The sequence below is a fragment of the Cervus canadensis genome, chromosome 2 (assembly GCF_019320065.1).
Source record: "Cervus canadensis isolate Bull #8, Minnesota chromosome 2, ASM1932006v1, whole genome shotgun sequence".
In the NCBI taxonomy this organism is placed as follows: Eukaryota; Metazoa; Chordata; class Mammalia; order Artiodactyla; family Cervidae; genus Cervus; species Cervus canadensis.
Genome location: NC_057387.1, coordinates 53,845,070 through 53,863,847, shown reverse-complemented (window position 1 = coordinate 53,863,847; position 18,778 = coordinate 53,845,070). Strand labels below are relative to the sequence as shown.

General features: G+C 36.7%; 1 protein-coding gene across 5 annotated transcripts in view; it reads left to right on the top strand.

Moving 5' to 3' along the window:
* Window positions 1-18,778, top strand: part of HS2ST1 (heparan sulfate 2-O-sulfotransferase 1) — a 203,882-nt gene that overhangs the window by 141,831 nt on the left and 43,273 nt on the right. For all 5 annotated transcript variants that reach the window (XM_043460758.1, XM_043460757.1, XM_043460759.1 and 2 more), the window contains 2 exons: window positions 5,914-5,999; window positions 15,288-15,426. In XM_043460758.1, coding sequence (XP_043316693.1) covers window positions 5,914-5,999; window positions 15,288-15,426 — 225 coding nt within the window. The remainder of the gene's footprint in view (window positions 1-5,913; window positions 6,000-15,287; window positions 15,427-18,778) is intronic.

Genomic DNA, 18,778 nt, shown 5'->3' with positions numbered 1-18,778 from the left:
TTAGTTCTTCTTTGCTTTCTGCCATAAGGGTGGTGTCATCTGCATATTTGAGGTTATTGGTATTTCTCCCAGCAAATTTGATTCCAGCTTGTGCTTCATCCAGCCCAATGTTTCTCGTGATATACTCTGCATACAGGTTAAATAAGCAGGGTGACAATATACAGCCTTGATGTACTCCTTTACCTATTTGGAACCAGTCTGTTGTTCCATGTCCAGTTCTAACTGTTGCTTCTTGACCTGCATGCAGATTTCTCAAGAGGCAGGTCAGGTGGTCTGATATTCCCATCTCTTTAAGAATTTCCCACAGTTTGTTGTGATCCACACAGTCGAAGGCTTTGGCATAGTCAATAAAGCAGAAATAGATATTTTTCTGGAACTCTCTTGCTTTTCCAGTGATCCGGCAGATGTTGGCAACTTGATCTCTGGTTCCTCTGCATTTTCTAAAACCAGCTTAAACATCTGGAAGTTCACAGTTCATGTACTGTTGAAGCCTGGCTTGGAGAATTTTGAGCGTTGCTTTACTAGCATGTGAGAGTAATGCAATTGTGTGGTAGTTTGAGCATTCTTTGGGATTGGAATGAAAACTGACCTTTTCCAGTCCTGTGACCACTGCTGAGTTTTCCAAATTTGCTGGCATATTGAGTGCAGCACTTTCACAGCATCATTTTTTAGGATTTGAAATACTTCAACTGGAATTCCATCACCTTCACAAGCTTTGTTCATAGTTAAGGCCCACTTAACTTTGCATTCCAGGATGTCTGGCTCTAGGTGAGTGATCATACTACCATGATTATCTGGGTGGTTCTTCTGTTTATTCTTGCCACCTCTTCTTAATATCTTCTGCTTCTGTTAGGTCCATACCATTTCTCTCCTTTATTGTGCCCATCTTTGCATGAAATGTTCCCTTGGTGTCTCTAATTTTCTTGAAGAAATCTCTAGTCTTTCCCATTCTATTGTAGATGCTCCGTATCATGTTGTATGTATTGTAGATACATAGTAGATACTCCGTAAATTTTTTGTTGAATGAATGAATGAACAAATGAACCTGCTTAGGTTCTGAAGGTAATTCTTAGCTGAGCTTGATGCCATGGTGGTAAATACTGGCAGGAGTGCCTCTGATTGATAGTAGTAGGATTGAACAACACAATTCTGAGCTTTAGTGCAGATAGTATATTATGTTCTTTTGCTGCTGAACCTTTCTTATATGGTATCCAATTATTACTCATTTTTTCTCTTTGCATAGAAAACTTCCTCTCCAATTTAGTCTCATAAAACTACCCACGGCTATACAGTCAATGTTTATTTTAAGTATATGAATGAGTGGGAGTTTGGTATATATAATTACCCAAGTTAATAGTAATGTTCACTCAATAGGTAGTAATTACAAAGTTGGAATTTGACCAGGATGTTCAGGATGACATTCCTACTTTTAGATAGTGAAAACAAGTTCTTTTGTGATCACATTTAATCATAATGTTGAGATTCCTCTTATTAAGAATATAAATCTAGATATAGTGTTAGTGAGAGGGTGCTTTCTCAGCTTTTCCTATTGCATTGGTTCAATTCTGGTTCAACTAGCATATAAATCACAACACCACTCACTACATTGCTTGTGTTTTCCCTAAAGGCCTCTTCTGATTACTTGCTAGCCTAACTCTGCTTAAGAGTTATAAAATCTGACAAAAATCACAGTTTAAAATCTGCTCCAGGCTAGCCATAAAACATCTTTTTTTCCTGTGTTATATCTAACTACTATTTCTGAAACATCTTTCTTGATAGCCTTTTGCAATCAGAGTATGGAAATTCTCTTTAAGTCGCTATGGTGACTGTATTTCTTTTCCCCAAGAGTTTTCAGTGTCTTCAGACTCAGCTTCATTTGATACTATTAGTTTTGCTCCTTTGTGCCCCTCTCTTTATCTTTCATTAGTGCCAAGTATCGTAGTCAGTAAGAATCCATAACATGAACTGAGTAGAAGCTTGCTCACCTGATCTACCTCTCTCCTTACTCCTCTCTATCCCAGAGCTTTATCTCACAGTCTTGGGCAGAATGCTCCACTGTAGAGGAAAATTAGAAGAAAAACTGAAAGGCAAGTGGTAGAGAAGAGACGAGAACACAGAAAATGAAAGGGCATAGAGAATATGACCGAGGAGCGGCAGGGAAATTCTAGAGAACTCGGACGATAAAAATTAAATGTTGCTAAATTAATACTTTGAAAGGAAAACTTTTAAAAAGTATGTTCTTCAAAGGGCATTAATTAGGTTTTTGTGTCCTGGGAGATTACTTTTGAAGAGATTAGGGTGGTATAGAATTCAGTCCTATGTAAATGACACTTCTGAATGCTCAGACTCTTCTCCAGAGTAGTGTGAAGCACCGCTTTAACCTTACTGACAGTATTTGTTTACTTCGCACTTTTTGCTTCCCTGTGAAGGGGAGGTAAATCTCAGCTCAGCATCTTTTGATTTATTGCAAATCAGCCACAGCTTTATTAATGAGATTTTAACAGATTGCCTTAGTTAAATGTTGATTAGATGAAAGAAAAAAAATACATACACATATATATTAAGTTTGTAACTTTCAGTATTCTCTTAGTTGGAGATTAGAGAAAGATTCTGTGTGTTTGGAGACTAGCAATCATAGAATGTAGGGAATTCCCAGATGGTCTGTGCTCCCAATGCAGGGGGCACCAGTTCGATCCCTGGTTAGGAACTAAGATCCCACATCCTGTGCAGCATGGTCAAAAAAAAAAAAAAAAAATAGACTGTAGAGAATTTAACATACCTGAATATGCCTCAGAATGTATTCAGTATAGTAAGATTCAAAGTCCTACATTTAGACTGGGTCTCTTAGTTTTGACCTGCATTGTTCAGCAACCCTTGAGGTTACCCAGGACAATAAAAAGGCAAGAATAAGTCAGCGGCCATTGTCGAAAAATGGTTATTCAATACAAGAGATAATGCACAGGGTAGATTGGAGGTTAAGATTATAATGAATGTAAGGAGGGAAATAAACAGTTGAGAGAGATATATCAACAGAGCTTTGAGATCTTGGAGGTTTGAATGTATGGATTTCAGGGATTTCCTGAGCATTGGACAGAACCTGAAATTCTCAGTGTCCAAGTCCGTTGATCAGTTTTATGATGTGAAAGATATCTGTCTGATCCTTTCAAGCCTTTTGGTCCCCCACGCCCCCCCACCTTGTTTAAATTGGACAATAATGGATTAAAGAAATTAGCCAGTGGTATAGAAGGATGATTGGACCAAAATCTGAGGTATGTGGTTCTTGGACTTCAGTTTCTGTATCTGTAACATAAAGAGTACAGGATACTCTAGGCCCCTTCTACCTCTAAAATGCTGATTCTGCAAACAGGAAAGTTTGAGACAGCAGTGGATGCTTCATGCCTTGTTCTGTTCTGCCTTCACCAAACTTCCCCGAGTCCAGTGGAGGCACAACCCTTTTACTTATTTTATTACTTTCTGTGTTTCTTGGAATGCTTTGGTCCCAGAGTGCTTCAGGCATCACTGTGTGGGCAGATGGAGAAGACTGAGTAGGTGGGGGCATTACGCTCCCACCCCCCCGTTCTGTTTTATATGTTGTGGTAGCTTGTGTGTGTGTGTGTGTATTGTATAGGTATGGGATAACCTTTAAACCACTGTTCTAGTTCAGTATACTTTTTTATTCCCCGTATCATGAAAGCAGTAACTGAGAGTGTATCCTTGCTAAAGAGCCTCTGTAGACCTCAGGCCTCCTTTGCAGGCACTGCAGAAGGAGCTTCATGTTGGTGAAACCAAGAGCTAGGTCCTGGGTCCACACGTGCTGAAGGCTTGCTCCTCAGTGTCACCTACTGGCCTGGCCATGCTCTGGAACCTTGCTAGAAGTGCAGAATCTTGGGCCGCACTCCAGACCTGCTGAGTCAGAATCTGCATTTTAACAAGAGCCCCAGATGATTCATTTATACACTGAGTTTAGGAAGCCCAGTAGCAGTCCAGATCTCACCCAGCTTCCAGGGCTCTTCACCTCACAGTGTAGGACACACAGCAGATGTAGTGTGTCTTTAGGAGAATTTAGTTTGATCTTGACCATCCTTTGTAAGGGTGGAGGAAAAAAGGACACTTGAAGCTTATACCTGTCTTTCATCACAGTGTTCTATGATCCTCTAACATTTGGCTTATATAACTCTGTTTTCTCAGGTTTCAATCTGTCATTTCCTTTCATTTCCCTCTTATACCATCACACCCATTTAAATCTCAGCTTCTGAAGAGCTCAGCTGTTAAGTGTCTGAAGCACCCTTGAACCACCATTTCCCATTCCTATTCTCTTTGCCTTGTATTTCTTCCTCATTTGGGACTGAAATACTGAAACTGATTTTCACAGAATCAAAAGCTTGTATAATTTACCATTAAGTAGAAATTATAAGGATTTTTCATATTCAACATGTAAACTTTTTTAAGGATTCAGTTTATGGATTAAGTAGTATTTTATTTTCTATTTCTTTTTCATTTGCCATTTGATATTTTTATTCTATTTGATGTCTTGAAGACCAAATAGGAAAGAACCTGAGAATCTCAAATCACATGTTTATTTGGCTCATTCGTTTTGGTGGAGACAAATTGTAAATATCTGCTGAAATATAATTGTGTATTCTCTAATACAACATAATTTTGTTATCTACATCCAATTTTCAGATTTTAAGAATGTGTGTGTATATGTAAAATAATAAAAGTTTCTTTTCATTTCCCCTCCAAAAACTCCATTGTTTCTCTTAGTATTTGAGTTATAAATTGAGTTATAAATCCTACTTCCAGAATCTTCCATTTTTCCTTAGTTCACATCCTCCAACATCAGGCTGCTTCTGCACCATTTCCCTATTCTGTTCCTACCAGTGGGCCTTATCCAGGAGCCATCATTCATTGCTATTAATTTATTGACTAACCTGGTAAGAAGTGCTCCAGAATATCACCATGTGACTAACTATTGTAAAAAGTAAGCGAAGGATTGATAAATTGTCAGAAGTATGCGATTGACAGTTCTGTGCTAGGGGCTGAGGTCGCAGCTCACGGGTGCTTCCCCTGCAGTGTAGGGTGGTAGGCCCCCACCCCTCAGCCATCCCCACCCTGTCTCTAGTCTCCAGAAGAGATTCTTAACCACTTGCTGTTGATCATGCAGAGATTTGATTATCAGAAATTTATATCATTTTTCTTTGAAGAATTAGGTATCACTATTTTGTAGCTGGTTTATCAAGTTCTATATTAACCAGTTCTTGAAACTTTTATATTTATACTTAAATTGTAGTATTAACTAATCTTTTGTATACTTTTAATTCTAGTAGATTAAAATAGTAATATTTAGATATTTTTAAAAATTTACCTTTTAGCTTTTTTATCAACAAGTTAATGATATCTGCTCAACCATATCATATCTGCTCTTAGTGGTTTAAAGTCTTCTGATACTCATCTTTTCTTCACTCATTTGGTTTTAGGATTAATTGATATTTGTTTTATTTGTTAGTCATTAATAAATGGGAATTTTTATGAATAACAAGTCTCTAGGAAGAAAGATTTGCATAAGCTATCCCCATATTGAATTGCTACCTGCTTCAGCTTGTGTGTTTGTATACCCTCCCCCCCACCATATAAATGTACTCACTGTACAGTATCATAAATGGTTGCATTGTGCAATTTTGTTTTAAAGATCCTCTCACTCTTTTCTAAGAGTGGTGACAGTAGCTTCTCTATGATGCATTAGTAATTACAGGTCACACTATGCTTTTCTTAGTTGAAGCCTGTATTTCAAGCTCCATAATTGTCAAAGTAGTATGATCAGTTTTAAATGCCTAAATGAAAAGCATTTTGCTATCACCAGATTTCATTTTCCTTAAATTGTGCTTAAGTAATGAGTATGTTCTCCTTTTTTAGGTGCGCTTTGTAAAGAATATAACTTCCTGGAAAGAGATGAAACCAGGGTTTTATCATGGGCACATTTCTTACTTGGATTTTGCAAAGTAAGTTATACCCAGAATTATACACAAAAGAATGTTTTGTACTTTAGCAACCTAAAAAGGGATAGAGTTATTAAATAATTGTGATTTTGATTTTTAAAAAAGTCCTGGCTTGTGTTTGCCACTTTAGATACGTAATTTAAATATACCTTCTAGTGTTTTACTGCCCTCTAGTGTTCATAAATTGATTATTGTCATATTAATGTTAGAAATTTAAGGTAGATAAATTTAGGTAATGCCTTTTAAAGTTATTTATCATTATGTTTCTGCTTCATGTGCAATCAAATGACACTATTTTAGGAGAGTTCCAAGTTTGAACCTAGAAGCCAGTCGAATTATGACTTACCACATCATTGACTAAGAACAGAGAAAGCAAAGAAGCCATTACTCAGTTATTGATAACCTGAAGTGTCTGCTTGTCAGCCAAGACACACTTCCCCTTTGGCTACCTTGTTTTAGCTTTACAACTGAGATATAAAAAGACTTTTTTAAAAGTGATTTTTCTTTATAGTGATTTGCCTGAAACTGGACATAAATAACTCTCATTTTCCATGTTTTGGGGGAGGCACAGGATCAAGGTATTCCTGTCGTAACTCTTTCAAGAAAAGTTAATAAAGTATAGGACTTCGTACAGTATCCGAGCACTATGTCCCTCCCCCTAGAGTTTTTGCCACATTAAGTACTAATCAGAATACTCATTAAAAGGAATATTTTAAATGTGTATAGTTTGGTAAATCTATTTAAACATTTTTTTTTGTAGCACATAGAATATTATTGTTGGAAAACCTCAAATGCAAATCTTTTCCCTAATAAAACTAATTTCAAAAACATTAAAAATATGTTTTTAAATATTATTTTTTGTTACGTGGGCCATTTTAAAAGTCTTTATTGAATTTGTTAGAGTATTGCATCTGTTTTATTTTTTTGGCTGTGAGGCATGTGGAATCTTACTTTCCTGATCAGGGATTGAACCCACATTGGAAGGCAAAGTCATAGCCACTGGACTGCCAGGGAAGTCCCCTACTTTTAAATTATTTAATCGTAGATGCATTTGCTCAGTCATTTCTTTAGCAGTCATGACTTCAGAGTAATATATCCCCTTGTATTTGACAACTTCAAAGAGCATTCTGTATAAAATCCAACAGTTAAATTGATGTCCCAGTATCATTTCAACTTTTCAAATTTGAAAAGAAAAATAGTTGAATGAAATATTACAGATTCACATTGATAATAAATCTTAACTTTTTTGGAAAGCAAGTAATTAAAGGGAATTCCCAAATGTTACATACATAAAAACAGTATATTTTTGTTTCTAGTTCCTTCCACAGCACTCAGGATCTTTCAGTAAAATATTAGCTTTAAAGTTAGATGTACATTTTTCTATAAATAATTCATACAGCAATATTGCAAACATTGTATAGGCAGCTTTAAAATAAACTAATTATTTTTCTTTGCAGAGGCACTGAACCAATTTCATAAACTTCATTCATATGTATATTTTCCCTCAGGGCTGCATTATCCTTCAATTGAATGTTTGTTACCCTTTCACCTAAATGATTTATTTTTTTTCCACACATAGCTTGGTTTCATACTTGAGGTTTTCATTATTAAAATAATATTGAGTGCTTTTGCTTTTGGCAAAAGTCTTATACTTAGAATGAAGCTCTGGTGTATGCTAGGGTTCTTATAGTTGAAAAAATACAAAGTTCTTGGAAAGATTAATCTCATGTATTAAATACTGACATGAACGTTTAAGGATTTGAATATTTTCATAATCTGTTTCATTTTATTGGAAGCAAAAAGTATTGTGAAAAATTCTGATAGACCTTTACAAGATTTTAAATAAATACCTTAAAAAAATCAACTAGAGAAAATGTATTTTGATGTATATAGTCACAAACTATTTTAGATATAACTAGTATCTTTTAAAATGATTTTTAGTTTGACTGTCATACTCTCCACAAGTAAGGAAAAGAGGAAAGAAACATCACCTTACCAGTTTTTAAAATACTTTATTCTTTAAAACGTATTCTTGACTGGTATAGTACCTTGTGGAGTCCATTAAAATACTTGCCTTCAAGAAAAAAATGGTCAAATTCAATGAAAGAAATATTTAATCACATAGCTTTTCAATTGCCTTAGCAGGAACACTAAAAAGAGTACAAACCCAGGAAACCTAGGCAGTAAGGTGGACAAATAAAAATTGAAAGGTGCTTTCTAATTTAGACTGATCACAGGAAGCACACATTTTATTTGTAAACCCATATCTGCTCAAGCTATATTTTGGTTATGTTTATCTGGTTTTGTTTAGAACTTTAGAATAAGAACAAAAATCTCTTCTTGTTATAGTTGCGTTCCTGTCCTGTCTTGTCTTAACCTTATCCCATTCCTGTTTGTCTTAACCCTATTCTTATATTTTTAAGCACATTTCTTAGTTCTTCCTTCCATTTTCCTATTTAGTGTTTAATTACTGTTTTTTTTTTAATTGGTGGACAAACCATTTTAAAATAATGTAAAATAACTACGAATTTAGATATTTTTCAGTGGAAAGAAAATTGTATAGGTTAAGACATTTTCATAACCTAGGACACAATGTCCTAGGTTACATACAGGCAGTATAAAGTTGAACAAGTTGCAGTTCTTATTCTCAGTGAGTTCACTGAAGCCCCCTTTTTTTCCTGTAATTATCAGTTCATTATGGTTCATTACAAACAGTGAAAATATTCAGATTATTCTCCACTTAAAATTTATATCACTCATTTATCAGCAGTATCTACTACTCCCACTTTGATTTTCTTCATATTTTACAAAGAAAAATATTTGAACATTTTTCAAAAGCCTTTTTCAGAATATTTTCCCTTATCAAGAATAATGTCCAGCTGAAACTAATGCTGGTTTTGATCAGATGCTGCTGAGTTGTTTTGTGTTTTTTTTGTTTTTTTTTTTTAAATAATCTAGCTACCTAGGGTCATACATCATCATTCAGGCTTAGAAAGATATTTGGAAAAAATTTTTAATACAGCATTCAGTTTTATTCAGGCCCATGTGAGGTATGTACCTTTGTTGGTCATCCCCAAGAAATGAGTATGGGCTGTCATCACCATCATTTTGGTTTCACTGTATCCCCTCAGTTGTCTTTTTCACAACTGAGATGAATCAGTAAAGAAGCAGGTATGTCAGGATAAGAAACAAATAATTAAATGCTTCACTAGAGGGTAATAAAGTGTTAGTATTTTAGGCCAAGAGTTTATAATATATAGATTCTGTGCGATTGTCCCTTTTGCCTTATATTTCTCTGCTGAACCAGTTGAAGTTTGTACCAGTTTCTACATCTTTTAGCAAAGCTGTCACAACAGTGTAGAAACATTTTAAAAATTATTTTAATCATTCTAAGTAATATATGAGAGTTGCCTTTTTATTGCTCTTATATTACTAGCTCTTTCTGTGACATCGATCCTGTAGATGCTGAGAAGGAATCTCTCGGGTCAGCCGTGCCACACCAAGTCACTTCAGTTGTGTCCAACTCTTTGTGACCCTGTAGTCAGATCTGCAGTTAAATCTCCCTCAGTCCCTTCCCAGCTCAGCAGTCTCAGACACCTGACTTTAGATGTTCAGTTTCCCGTTTGTGGAATAAGGATAATTAACTACTCTATGGGTGGTTGTGAGTATTCAAGTGTAGTATGAAGCAGAGCCATGTTAGCCAGTCCCTTAAAACTCTGATTTTGTTCAGTTACCTGATGGCTTACTGGTGTTTTCTTCTTCCTTTTTGAGTTTGTGCTGACCCTCCTTATTCCAGCTCCAAATCAGGCATTGCTCAAGATTCTGTCTTTGCCTCCAGTATTGTCATTTGAGAATTTTACCCATTTTTATTTATCAAAGCATCCAAAGAAGAAACTTTAGAGTCATCTTGAATCACCCTTTTCTTTGCCACATGGATCTAGTTCAGTCACCAAGTCTCTTTGAATGGCTTCTTAGTGTACTGCTTTTGATGCTCATCCAGTTGGGTGCATGTGGTTAGTTCCTTACTGAGGAGTAGGGATGGAGGCAGAACAATTTCTGTCCACCCACCAGTTTCTGGATACTTGGGTTTTTTCCAGCTTTTGGTGATTATGAGTAAAGTTGCCGGAACATTTGCGTACAGGTTTTGTGTGGACACATGTCTTCATTTCTCTTGTGTAAAACCTAGAAGTGAGATTGCTAGATTGTAAGACACTGCTGAGCGGTTTTCCCAGTGACTTTTATTATTTTGCTGTACATCCTCACTAGCATTTGGTAGTGTTAGACCACCCCTCCTATTTTAAAAAAATTGTGCCATTTTAATAGATGAATGCACATTTCAAGAAATAGTTATTTTAAAAATCTTTTGTTCTTCATATCATTATCATTGTGGGACCAATATCATATCATTGGAGATTGGACCAATCTTCATATCATTGTGGGACCAATAAACACCAACAGGTTATTCACCATTTTTGAAACAAGACAATGGGAATTTACTATAGCAAATTTTGGAGGTTTCTATGAATGCTTTAGGGAAAAGAGGGTCCAGAATAAATGTGTACAGTCCTCCCTTGTTATTTACAGTTTCCACATCTGTGAATTCATCTTACGGCAGATCAACTGTATTTCAGCGTCCCTTGTGTGAGACTGCTACTTAACTTGAAATGTTAAATCTAGTGTGAAGCAGAAATCTCAGTGTAATAACTTCATGAAGACTCTTCAACCCTCCTTCAGCTTCACCATCTTCTAGTTGTCAACGTTCCTTTCAAATGTTCTGAGTGTGCACTTCTTCTTTTAACTATTCTTGATGTTCATTCATCTGTCCAGGCTATATAGAGTGTGGGTGTAAAGAAATGTGCCTGGTTTGTCTTCCTTATTGTTATACCATGGATGCTAATACAGCAAGAATAAGGTTTCTTACCAACTTGCTGCTCAGATTATATTTTTTCCCTTTTGATCATCATTTAACATGACAGATTCTTATGAAATATGTTCTTTTCTTCCTAGTGCATTCTAATGGGTCAATAATAGTTTAGTTTCCTGGAGTGAAGATGAGTTTTCTACTTTTCCATCTGAGCCCTCCTGAGGAATTACTCAGATGACTGGCCAGGGTTAAAGCTGAGTCTACAACTACAGAACGTATTTTTCCACTGGTATAAAACTTCCTGGTTGGCCAGAGGTTTAAATGTACAAATTTAAGAGGATGCTTGTTTCCTAACTAGTTGAGCTGAATGGTCCAGTGCTGTTTTATCATGCCTATTTTCAGTTATAATTCTTTGCTTCCATGTCTACATGCCCATACTCTGACTTATAAATAATAACTCTTATCCATTTTCAGAATAAGTTTACATAGATTATCTCATTAAAATTATGTTTCACACAGATAAATGCCACCTAAAGCCATGCCCCAGAAAGTCATTTCCCAGATAGCAAGAAGAATTTTGTCAAATGCCATATCCCTCTTTCACTTCTACTTGGTAAGAATCACCATGTGTTCCACATTTCAGGGACTAGGAGAAAAGAGGAGGCATTGGTAGGAGATAGTCTGGGAGGAGGTAATTCCCAAGGGGACAGTTCAGGTGGATCAGTGGCTAATAATAGAGATGATAAAGGAGGTGCCCAGGGACTCTCACAATCTAAGAATGGAGTCATTGCCCCACTGTCCTGCCCTTTCCTGTTACAAGACTCTTGGCTTTCTCAATTAAGGTAGCAGGTATGTATCTATCCCTAATGCCTTCCAACCCTCTTCTCACTAGTGAGTACACTGTTCCACAGAAAGGCCTTTGTAAGTAGCCAATTCACAACAGTTCATTCAACCTAATTCTAATATCCAACACCTGTCTGACATCATGCTAAACATTAATGATAAAGCTATGAACCAGAAAGAAAGTCTTCTGTCCTTACGGAGCTTCTACTCTGATACCTAATTTGACAATGCCATAATATTTGCAACAATACTGTTTCCTCTTCTAGAAATTGTGAGAAAAACTTTACTGCATTGTTGTTGATTTTATAGGTTTATGAGTTGCTCATTGAAAAAATACACCCCAAGCTCTGATCAACCAACTCACAAATTTAATAGAATAATATTTTACCAAAAAGTACTCTGATCAGTCCAGTTCAGTCACTCAGTCATGTCCAGCTCTTTGCAGCCCCATGGACTGCAGCGTGCCAGGCTTCCCTGTCCATCGCCAACTCCCAGAGCTTGCTCAAACTCATGTCCATCAAGTCAGTGATGCCATCCATCCATCAAGTTGGATGGCATCTCATCCTCTGTTATCCCCTTTTCTTCCCGCCTTCAATCTTTCCCAGCATCAGGGTCTTTTCAAATGAGTCAGTTCTTCACATCCAGTGGCCAAAGTATTGGAGTTTCAGCTTTAGCATCTGTCCTTCCAGTGAATATTTGAGACTGATTTCCTTTAGGATTGACTGGTTTGATCTCCTTGCAGTCCAAGGGCCTCTCAAGAGTCTTCTCCAGCACCACAGTTCAAAAGCATCAATTCTTCGATGCTCAGTTTTCTTTATAGTCCAACTCTCACATCCATACATGACTACTGGAAAAACTGTTAACTTTGACTAGACGGACCTTTGTTGGCAAAGTAATGTCTCTGCTTTTTATATGCTGTCTAGGTTGGTCATAGCTTTTCTTCCAAGGAGCAAGCAGCTTTTAATTTCATGGCTGCAGTCACCATCTGCAGTGATTTTGGAGCCCAAGAAAATAAAGTCTGTCACTATTTCCATTGTTTCCCCATCTATTTGCATGAAGTGATGGGACCGGATGCCATAATCTTCGTTTTTTGAATGCTGAGTTTTAAGCTAAGCTTTTCACTCTCCTCTTTCACTTTCATCAAGAGGCTCTAAAGTTCTCTGTAGTTTTCGGTATTTCCATATGTACAAAAGATTTTAATGACTTAGACAAATGGCTTAATAGTGAGATAAAGGACTGGAATTCAACAGAGTTGACCCCTTTTTACACACAAAGCATTTCTCACAGAACACAACCTGTTTGTAAATTAGAAATGTCCTGTTCAGTTACTTTTCAATTATTCAAAGGCTGAGAGAAGCAAGTTCTATCTAGGCATCTTGCTTTTTTTCTTCTGTGGTCTCTCTTCACTACTTATTTGCGTAAGAATTTAGTATAAAATATTTATAGAATGTCTGTGTGTGTGTGTAAGACATTTATTGTAACAGGCAAAAGTAAGTGGGAAATGTGAAACTGATTAGGTTAGCTATGTGCTTTTTGGGTGCCTTTAAATTTTAGTAAGAAGGGAAATTTAAGTTATAAGTCCATGGAGTCCCAAAGAGCTGGCCATGACTGAGTGACTGGGCACGCACACACACACTGTTGATTACAATCACAATGCTGTATGTTAGATTCCATATCGTGACACTTCTCTGCTGACTCAGGCTCCCTTCTGATGCTTATAGTGCCCTACAAAGCCCATGTGATCTGCACTTCCCCCACCATCACCCCCAGTTCTCTCCTCTCTCATGCTCTGTCATTACCCCTTCGTGATGCTGCCTCAGCCATTTTGACCCCCTTGTTGATTCTCAAAAATGCCCAGCACTTAGCTGTTTTAGGGCCTTCCTGCTTGAAGTCTTATCTTCCTGGAGCACTTTCTCCCAGATATTGACGGGGCTCTCTTCTCATCACATAATAATAGTGCTGTGGTGGTTTAGTCTTGTCCAACTCTTGCAACCCCATGGACTGCAGCCTGCCATGCTCCTCTGTCCATGGGATTCTCCAGGCAAGAATACTGGAGAGGGTTGCCATTTCCTTCTCCAAAGGATCTTCCTGCCCAGGGATTGAACCAGGATCGAACCTGGGTCTCCTGCATTGCAGGCAGATTCTTACTGACTTAGCTATGAGGGAAGCCAAATATAAAAAAAAATGTAATAATAGTGCTGCCTCCCTGGAAAACCCTAGTTTAAATTTTACTGTCCCTCCTTCTCCCTGTTCTCTTTCACTGCATCATTTCTCTCCTTAGTATTTTTACCATTAAGATATTTACTTATTTATTAGTTTACATTCTGTCTCTCCCAAGTAGAATGTTAACTTTGGCAAGATAGGGAATATTGTCTTTTTTTTCCCCCATTATTGTTTTCCTAATATTAAAATAGTTCCTGGCATGTATTAGATACACAAAAAAGCATTTTTTTGAATGATTGAATTAATAAAAAGAATAGGGAAATGTGAATGGCATTCTAGTTAAGGAAGACAATGAGCAAAGGCATGTATTGAGAACTGGGAGTAAGTATGATATATTGGTGGGAGGTAGAAGAGGTGGACCTAATTATAACCGATAGATGATTTCTTATTTGTGGAGAGTTGAAAATAAAATTAGATCAATAAGGCGGGACCCAAGACATAAGGCAAGCAGATATTAACAACCAAGCAAAGGAGTTTGGGTTTGATGTCAACATAAACAGTGGTATCTCAGGTTCCTAAGGAGAATGATCTAATCAATGGTGTTTTAGGAAATATCAGTTGAGAATTGGCATGAAGGTAAATTGAAAGGGAGAGAGATTGGATGCAAGAAAACTATTATTATTACAAAGCCACCAATTATCACAGTACTCTAAGCAAGAGGCCTGCGAAGAGGGCAGTTATGACAGGAAAAGAAGTGATGAAGACAGATCAAATCTGTGGAAAACCTACAAAAGAAAAAATCAGAAGAACTTGGTAATTGTGTTAAATGAAGAATAAAGGAAAGTGGAGAGTTGGGGTAACACTAAAGTTCAAGGCTGAGATAAGTGAGGATATGAGAACAGGAACCAGCTAGACAATTCTAGGGTCTACAAGGATTACTAAAGTAAACACCTTCTGTGTTCCTTCAACTCTCTTCATTCCCTAAGCAATGAATAATGCTAAAGACTTAATGTCTTTCATTTCTATCTAGTTTTTAAAATTAGCACCACAGAGGGTAAGCTCAAATGGTCACACTTGTATGAACTTCTGCTGTGTCCATAAATATAGTTACTTAGTTTGGTGGTCCAGAAATGAGAACTCATTGCTATATAAAACTGAAATGTTTTATGTAATTCTTGCTAGTAAAATTTAAGATTATTTGTCATTCAATTTTCCCCTCTCTCCTGTATCTTCAGTTGTAATTTTAATATTACTTTATTGTAATGTAAATAATCATGAAATATTTCCCAATCTCCATGTGCTCTACTTAAATTAATTCATATTTTTTCCATACAGAATTAATACCTCAAACTTACAATTTCAGGATATCACAAACAGAATGAAAGTGTTGATTTCACCATTTAAATTTTATTCTATTTCAGATTTGGAGTGAAGAAAAAGCCTATTTACATTAATGTCATAAGGGATCCTATTGAGAGGCTAGTTTCTTACTATTACTTTCTGAGATTTGGAGATGATTATAGACCAGGATTAAGAAGACGAAAACAAGGAGACAAAAAGGTAGTATTTTAGCTTCAAAATTTTTATAAAGGTAATTGTTTATGAATTGCATGCAATGAAGAGTGAATGCTTTTAAAATTTATTACTGATTATAAATATATTACTTGCTTATTGTGGAACATTTCTAAAGAACCAAAAAAAGTATGAAGAAGCAAAAATAAAACTATTTTGTAGTTGATATTTTGGAATGTATATTTTGTCCTTTTAGAAAGTATTTTACTTTTGTTCCAGGGCTGAATATTTGTTTTATTATAGTCCTGTTAACAGTTTTCTATGAGCTCACTATAGCTGTTCATGAGTATGACATATTTGATATATACTTTGATTCTCTAAATCTTGATGAAGGGAGTTGACACTGATTTGTGTTCATCTGTTTGGGGACACTGTTTGGTTAAAACCGCTATTTTTTTCAGGCAAGATGAAAATAATAGCTCAACAGAGTTCTTACTTAGCAGGTTCAGATTTGAGTTGTCTTCTATTGAAGTGAATCCTCCAGAGCAGCCCCAGACTTGCTTTCCTAAGAAACCAAACTCTGTCACTCTTTTGGTGGAACACCTTTGTTGGGACCAGCCTGCAACCACCCTCTCCTGCCTCATTTTCTCCCCTCAAGCGCCCAGTGCCTCAGCCTCCTAAAATGTCACATTGCTCCAAATGTATTAATCCCTTCGTACTTTTTGCACACGTTTTGTTCCCTGTGTTTAGAATGTCTCTCCTTCACTCTGGAAAACTCTTTGTCCACTTTTAAGATCCAGCTCAAGTGTTACCTCTTTCATAGAGTCTTTTCTGGCAGAGAGCCATGTCCTTTTCAGCACTCCCAGAGCACCCCATTCGTGTCACTATTTTTTTAAATATTTATTTTGTGGTACTTGAATTATTTGTTTACATATATGTCTTCTCCAGAATGCTGTGAACTTCCGGAAGCAGGGATTATACTTCATTCACCTTTGTTGACACCACATCTACTATGGTGCTTAGGTCGTCTGTAAACACTTAGCAGGTGGCTCAGTGAGAGAATTCTGCACCTTTTAAACCTAGTGTTGCATAGCAGTGATGCTGGATACTTGATGTATTATAGTAATTAACATCCAACAATTAATGTTTTCCTAAGTTAGCGGTGCCCTCTGTTGCATGAGAAGGCAGTGGAATTTTTTTGTTTTAGATTTACCTTTTCATTTTTTAGAATTTGCTATTTCTTTCCTTGGTCTCAAAGCTTTAGGCAGAAGGTACTGATCCAAACAGTACCCTTTTTTCCCCAGTGGACACTGAAAAAAAATCTCTTAGTTTTATTTAATCTTCTAGAAAAATATATACTTATGTTACTATGGAAAGTCTGCAAAATTTTGTAAACTCTAGTAATATAACTCTTTTGTGACCTAATACTTTAAAATTTATCAGCAGTGATTTCTAAATTCACTTCAGTGGCAACTGCTTCCTTTCTTTTTTTAATTTTAGCCCTATCATTTACACTAACTCTTACTCAGTAATTGTCAGTATCCATCTCCCTCCTTCAACTGAAGGAGTGTTAATGTTGGTAAGGAGAAGATTCACAGTCACGTAGGTTCCTGCATCCACCGTTTGTCATGTCAGCCCTGGATACCATGGCTTTGTGGTTGCTATCCTATTTCATTTGGGGAATTAGGTAATAATACTACTTACTATAGCCAACAATAACAGCTCACATCTATTGAGTGCTTATTGTGTTTCAAGCTCTTTTTTAAGCCACATGCCATATATCATTTCAGGTGGTCCATACAATAATTTTATGGGATAGTTGCTGTTATTTCTCCATTTTACATTTTAAATATGAGAGCAGCAGGGCCTACAGATGCAGAAGGCCTTTTTTTAAGCAGAAATCAAGGGGGAGCTCACTCTCAGCTTCCAATTTTCTGTAGAAAATGTGAAGCAAGATCATTTGTAGAAAAGGGTTTGAATGTAAATGCCATCACTACCAAGCATCAAATTTTGTTTAATTATTGACCTTCAATTATAGAAATTAAATATTTAAGCTAATAATCTAAATACATCTAGTTGTTTAAGTGAAAAAGGTGATTATAACTTTGTTTCTCTAGTATGCTGAACTGAGTTTTGTGGGAGAAGAAGAGATCTGGACTAGAGTGTTTTTATTTCATTTGTTTTTATTTTGTATTTTAAGACCTTGAAGTTTTATCAGAGTAAAACATTTATTTATAGAAAATTCCATTTCTGAAATGTGGCCCAAATGTTTAGGAGAAGGCTAATAGAAGTTAGCAAACCAATGGGAAAATTCTGGTGGCCAGCATTTGAGTGACTGTCAACTTCTGTGATGTGATGTGAGTAGAGAAACCCAAGGGCTAGTGTCACTGTTGGAGTCAGTGGAGTAGTTCATCTCGATTAAGACCTCGGTGCGTTCACTCAAGTTTTACATAGTAAAGATGGTTTTGAGTTGTGTTAACTTGATTTCTCTCACTTGGTTTACTTTTTTCATCACATATTTATAGAGAAATAGCAGAGGGACTTCCCTTGCAATCCAATGGTTAAGACTCTGCTTCCAATGCAGGGAATGTGGGTTCAACACCTGGTTAGGGAACTAAGATCCCACACATGTTGTGGCTTAAAAAATATAAATGATAAAAGAGCTAGGACTTCTGTTGTACACTAAGATCTGGCACACTCATGTATGTTCACCAGTTTCTGATTGTTTATAGTTGTTTTTTTTTATATCTTCCTTGTTATTGGCCTTCTTTGTGTTGTTTCTTTTAAGTTGATAGGAGTGAAGCACCTCTGCCATATAATAAGAAGGAACTATAAAGGAGGCAAAACCCACACTGTTTTTCCACTTTTATATTGTCTAATAAAATGTGTGGGAGGTGAATTAGGGTAAATGCTAAGCTTTTAAAACAAATTCAGATGTTTGGATAGATTTTTTTCCTGTCATACATAAAAGCCTAAAGGGGAGGGGCCCAGGATCTTAGAGCAGCTTTGCTCTGCACTGTCATTCAGGGAGTGAGGTTCCTGCCATATTGTTACACTCCTGCCCTCCAGGGGCTTGCCCTTACGTGCTTGGTTAAATTTGGGTCACCACAGCATGTGCCTTCTAGCTCGTGGGAAGGAAGAAAGTAGAGGCCCACCAGTTTCCTTTTAACTAAGTGACCCAGAACTTGCTCACATTACTTCTGCCCCCAGCTGACTGGCAGAACTTAGTCATATGGCCACACCTAACTGCAGGAGAAGCTAAACGTTGGGATTGAAAGAAGGGAAGAGTGGATGTTGGTGGTAAATCTGCCTCCCAGAGTAGGCTAGCAGATTTTAAAGTGAAGTGAAGTGCAGTTGCTCAGTCGTGTCCGACTCTTTGTGACCCCATGGACTGTAGCCT